The sequence below is a fragment of the Buceros rhinoceros genome, unplaced genomic scaffold (assembly GCF_000710305.1).
Source record: "Buceros rhinoceros silvestris isolate BGI_N320 unplaced genomic scaffold, ASM71030v1 scaffold16564, whole genome shotgun sequence".
Taxonomy (NCBI): Eukaryota; Metazoa; Chordata; class Aves; order Bucerotiformes; family Bucerotidae; genus Buceros; species Buceros rhinoceros.
The window spans coordinates 1-5,476 of record NW_010406629.1 but is presented as its reverse complement, the minus strand read 5'-3'; the positions used below and the strand labels follow the sequence as shown (position 1 = coordinate 5,476).

Here is a 5,476-nt window from a genome sequence, read left to right as displayed (position 1 = left end):
GGAAAGAGTCCTTTGCCATGAGACTATAGATTAACCTCTGAGCATCGTCAAAGCAGCTGAGCGTGGGCTCGGAGATGTTCTGAGAGATGTCGGTTTTGGTGTGGTAGTCAATATTGATCTGTGGGAAGAGAAGAGGCACAAACCCAACGTCAGTTGGATTGGAAAGCTGAGGTCTGTTCAGCACAGGACACAGTCTGCATTTGAATGTCCTCCTGGATACCCTGGCTGATGCAAATAAGCAGAAAGGTCATCCCTTCATTTCCCAGCGTACCAAATTCTTGATTTTATTTGGCTTTTTAAAAGATGGCATCACTGAAAAAGAAGGGAAAATTTTGCTTACTCGATTATCTCATCTTTTTGCCAGACCAAATCCTGTGAAGTACTAATGCCCAAAGAGAAATTAGCGATGAAGGTGTTCAACATCATTTTACATTTCAGCCCTATATATTTTGTGAGGGTTTGGGGGGTTTAATAATAATAAAATGGATTTCCATCATATGTGAGACATGGGGACACTCAAAGCATGCTCAGTAGCAAAGGCAAAAGCAGTGTGAAATTTTGTTTGGTTGTGCAATGTGAACAATAAGTCAGCAGCAATTTGCTCCTTCACAGTATGTATATTTAAAATAAGATAAAATTGAACGCTGTGACAGAAATTTTTGCAAGTTTGCATTTTAGTTTTCATTGTGTCAAAAATACCTGTATAAAGGACCAAACCCAATCATTAACATTCCAATATACTGGTGCCTAAAATATGGAGGAAACAGTGCTTATTGCATTATAAAAATGGTTAGAGGAGACAAATTATAGTGAATATATATTTCTTTTAAATTTTAAGGTGGAGACTTCAGAAGGGAGATAAACCCATGCCCTGTGTGGAGAATATATTAAAAGTATGAATCATAAGAGTTCTTTGCTTCAGAGAGTTCCCCACCGTGTTTTCTGTCTGGTAAATAATTGACGTGAAAATGGAAGCTGTATTTTCTGTCCTTCCTAGAAGCTTGGATCTGAACTTTCCACTTGATCCCCATCCTCAGTACCCAAAATATGTGCAAAGAACTACTTGCCTCCTTTGGAGCATCGTCTCGTATAAAGTCAGAATAAATCTTCTGGGCTTTTGTGACAATCTTAGCGGAGGACTTGGTTTTCTTGAAGTCCTCGCAGGCCAGCCAGAACTCCACGTTCTCCTCACTGAACTCGGACTTCAAAAATGCCCTGAAAGCTGCCAAGCCATCTAGGGAAAAATGCATGAGATGACGGGTAAAGCAAAACCGGAAGACCAACGTGTGTCCGTGTGTATACATGCAGTGTATATAGCGTCACTTAGGAGTCTGATACCGGTTTGCCTGTCAGCCAGCCGTTGGTCTGAAGAGGCTCCGGTGGGAGAAGCAAATCGGAGATGAGACTCCAGTGTTGGTAAGGGGACTGTGAGAATTCTTTCAGAGTGTTACTAATTGAGGAATGCTCCCCACACCTGCCTGCTTGGTTTGGGGTCTCTAGCACTGAGAGCCTAGTCAAAAGGGGATCCTGGAGATTTTGGTCTTCAAAAGGATTTGTAGCTGACTAGGGAATTAGGGATTAGAGGCTGAGCCCTGGTCTGAGAAGCAAGCAGAAAATTAAGTCATATTGTGGTAGCGTGCTCCTCTCAGAGCTGAGGTTGGCTTAGCCTGCCTGAAGAGCACTTCCATGTCCCTTCCAGTACTGATTAAGACTTGGATGAAGAGATGGACTCTTTGTTACTTCTTTGTTTGGCCTTTTTTTTTTTCCTCACTTTTAAGAGAAAATGAAACAATGAAATGCTTTGCTTGGAAGAAATTGTTTTAATGTCACTCCAAATCGCAAGCTCTTCGAGAAGAAATTTGACAGCACCCAAATTTAGTTGTTAGTCAAGTTGATACCATTCAGAAACAGGATGGAGATACCCCAGGGTCCAGGTCACAAAGTTACTGCAGAAAATGGGACCAGGGCAAGGAAATTTTTCAGATACCTGTGATTTGGGGTTTCAGGTTGGTAGGAATGGGATCTCTTGGAGAAGTGCCTTTGGATGTATTAGAAATAATCATTTTTTTGTTTGACTGAAAGTCAGTGTACAGCACTGTATGTATTTGTGACAGGAGTAGCTAAGAAAAAGGTTGTGGTTTTCTTTCTAAACAATAGGAAAACCAGAACCTTTGCATGGAGAATTTAACAACCATTATCTTCATAAAACAAAACTCTTTCAGAGCCCTTCTGCTTTCTTAAAAGTCCCTTAAGCATTGGCCAGAAGTCCTATTGAGTTTGCAGCCTGGAGACCTGTCCCCTGACCGCCAGATTTTTGAACTGGGTTGACAGATGTTTTTTAAAAAAATAGTTTTCAATTCTTACCTTTATTAGCCAGTAGTGTATCCACAGACTCAGACCAGGCCATTGTTTCCCCAGCGTCTGACCTGTCGAAACAACATCTGTCCTTGAAATCAGCATCGTGATTTTTTGCCTGTGTGGTCTGTGGCAGCTACTTGTCTTTCTCCTTGAGGGGCAGGGTGAGTTACCCTGCTCTGGTGTTACCCCACGCACGTTACTCTGCTCTCGTGTTACCCCATGCACTGAATAATGGAAGGGCAACAAAAAAGCGTGACGCTTTTTTTTTTAGAGTGTACAGAACCATGTAGGCTGATAAGGTACAGCCTTATTTGACATTGGCAACCTGACTACTCATCCAGGAGAGAGCAGTAATGCTTGCAATTGGTCGAAATATAGTAAAAGTATAGGAGGGGTATTAGTGTTCCAGAGCGTGTACTGAATTTCTTCTCAAATTCAAATGGATTAACTATTAATTTATATGACACTTTTTGCTTGGAATGAGTAGAATTATCTAAAATGTTTTTGTGCTAACAGTGGTAAGAGAGACAGGTGTTATTTCGGTTTTTCAGTGGTATAAAAAATTGAGTAAATTCCTAGTTTTGACTCTTCCTTTGCAACTTGCTGTAGGCTTGCGTTAGAGATGAGATCCTGCATTAAAAGGGCACTTGCTCTTACAAAGCCTGGATGCTCGGAAGATGTTCAGGCTGGTTCAGAAGCAAGGCGTAGCCCGCAGGCTTACAGAGGACAGCCGCCCAACCTGGCAGGCAGGAGGATGTCTGGTACGGGAACTGCATGCTAAGGGCGTGGAATACTTTTTTCTCGTAACTTAGGAAGGATGGTCATGGTTAACTTAGTCTGCGAGTACATACATAAAAGAAACCTGGGTTTTATTCCTGCAAAATTAAGTTTTGATTAAAATTACTGTGGTATGAGTTTTTAATTTAAACATCCAGCAGAGAAAAATCTCCTTTACCAACGCACTTTCGTTTGCACTTTTTGTCACAAAACCTTGGAAGAGTATGATTTCCTGAAACTGAAACACTTTGAGGAAAGGTCAGAAGATTCTCTATTTGATTTTCTCAGGGTTTTGGCAGTCATTCAGTTTGCAGCCTCGGGCATCCCCAAATGAATCTCATTCTTACCACTAATCTCATATCTACCATTCAGCAAAACCCAGGAATAAATCTGTTTGGTCATCTAGCTCCCAGTTTGTTTTAGAATAAGGAGCATACTTCTTCAATAAACCTCAGTTCAGTGGTTTGTAACTAAAATTGTTTTGAAATAGTTTTTTTAAGGAAAATTGGGAAAAAAATTAAAGTATTACAAGTGTCCATGGCCAAAATTTCTGAGCTAGATATTTCAAGAATTAATTGGTGGTTCTTGTAACTTCTAAAGATGGGTATTAAAAGATGAAGAATTTTGGTGAGCTGATGCGCTATTATTTGTTCAGAGCACAGGAGAAGGATTTATCCCAACTTATTTTAAACTGAAGTGAAATTAATGCATATTAATTTCTTTTGACATAGAAGTTTAAAGGGGATGAAGAATGTTTTACAAGCATTTTGCACTTGTGAAAGATCTTGAAATAAAACAAGCAGTTCAAATTGTAAGGTCAGAGCAAAGTAATTGATTTCCACTCCCCCGCCCCGCCCCCGTTCCCCATTCTGGACACAGATTCACAGGTTTTTCTATGAGGAGACAACTCTAGAATCTGCAAGAATATCCAGAGAGGCAGGTAATAATTAAATAGATTGGTATCTCATGTTGTTTTTGTTGAAAATGTTACCTTTTAAACACTAGAGATGTATTAACCAGACAAAGAGAGAGGAAATCGACTTTCTAATCCTCTGGTTGTGTGTCTTGTGTAGGTTAGGGTAGGCGGGGGGGGTTGAAACTGGATTTCTACACTTGAAACTACATTCTGTGTGAATATAGTAGTCACTTGGCATCTTGGCAGCTCTGGAATAATTCGTGAGCATCTTCTCTCTCATTTGATGGTAAGAAAGGGGAAATCGGAAAATTTGGAAACGTTTTGTTTCAGTGCAAAATCAAAACAAATTCCAGGATTTTTTATAGAAACAGAAATTTTCTTTTCTGACTAGACCCTGTTTCTGTTCACAAAACCTCACAACTTAATTTTCCTGGGGGTTAGTCACTCTGTGCTGAAAGGTTTTTCTCAGCTGGCCTTTCTAGTTTTCGACACGCAATCCCACAGGGTGTAGCTCTGTTCTACCTCATGCCTAGGTCTTATATGCACTTCCCTTAGGGAGGACAGGAGTTTATCCTGAGTAAAAGCAGAGCAGGTCATCCTTGGCTCAGCAAAGCGTCACGAGCCACAGACACCATCTGCAGTACGGAGGGGTGGGAAATTTGAGTGAGTGGAAAAGGCTCTGTTAAAACCCAGCACCTGCCTGCATGTGCTGTGCTGCTCTGTCCTCTAGGCTAGTGTCAGCAGAGCATGGACCCTGCAAGCTGACAAGATGCCCATCCATCAGCAGATCGTCTTAAAGCAACCTCCCAAGTGAAGCGCACGATGCTTTTGTCTGTCCAACCACTGGTGCCTGAAATCACCTGTGGAAAGACCTTTATGCTGACTAACGACTTTTTGCTGCTGTACATGCTAACTTTAAAAATAGGTATTTTAGGAGCTGGAAGGCTCTGGAGTTTCATAAATGGTCCAAACACTTTGTTCTGTATAAAATATTAAAGGTTTTCTTGATTTACAACCCCCACCCCCACCCTAGAATTCTGTAAAAACCATTTGATATTCCTACGGGGACTCTCAGAGCTCGACTGTCAAACCTGCTCTGAAGTACACAGGTTAGTCTGAGACCTGTGTTCCACGGCCATTTCTCAGCGTCACAGTACTGGTATTTTCTAGTTCTACATTTATAAAGAGATTATATGATAGTGTCACCATATGGTGTAGCTGTAGTTATAATTATTACAATAAGTTGTGGCGTTGACACCTTTAACAAGCAGGGGTTTTAGTAGCTTTCAGTTTACTTGTATCCAGACTGCACAAAACTGTATTTAAATAGAAAGAATAAAATCACCCATATTTATACATATGTATGCACGCATACATGAGGGAAACTGCAGTGCAAATACAGTCAGTCGGTACTGAAAACACAAA

General features: G+C 40.8%; 1 protein-coding gene across 1 annotated transcript in view; it reads right to left on the bottom strand.

The window, feature by feature from the left end:
* The window catches only part of RGS21 (regulator of G-protein signaling 21), a gene marked incomplete at its 5' end in the record, with an annotated part of 2,629 nt that extends 188 nt beyond the window's left edge, over positions 1 to 2,441 (bottom strand). Inside the window, 3 exons of the mRNA XM_010134195.1 lie at positions 7 to 118; positions 1,068 to 1,234; positions 2,365 to 2,441. Coding sequence (XP_010132497.1) covers positions 7 to 118; positions 1,068 to 1,234; positions 2,365 to 2,441 — 356 coding nt within the window. The remainder of the gene's footprint in view (positions 1 to 6; positions 119 to 1,067; positions 1,235 to 2,364) is intronic.
* Between the last annotated feature and the right edge of the window lie 3,035 nt (positions 2,442 to 5,476).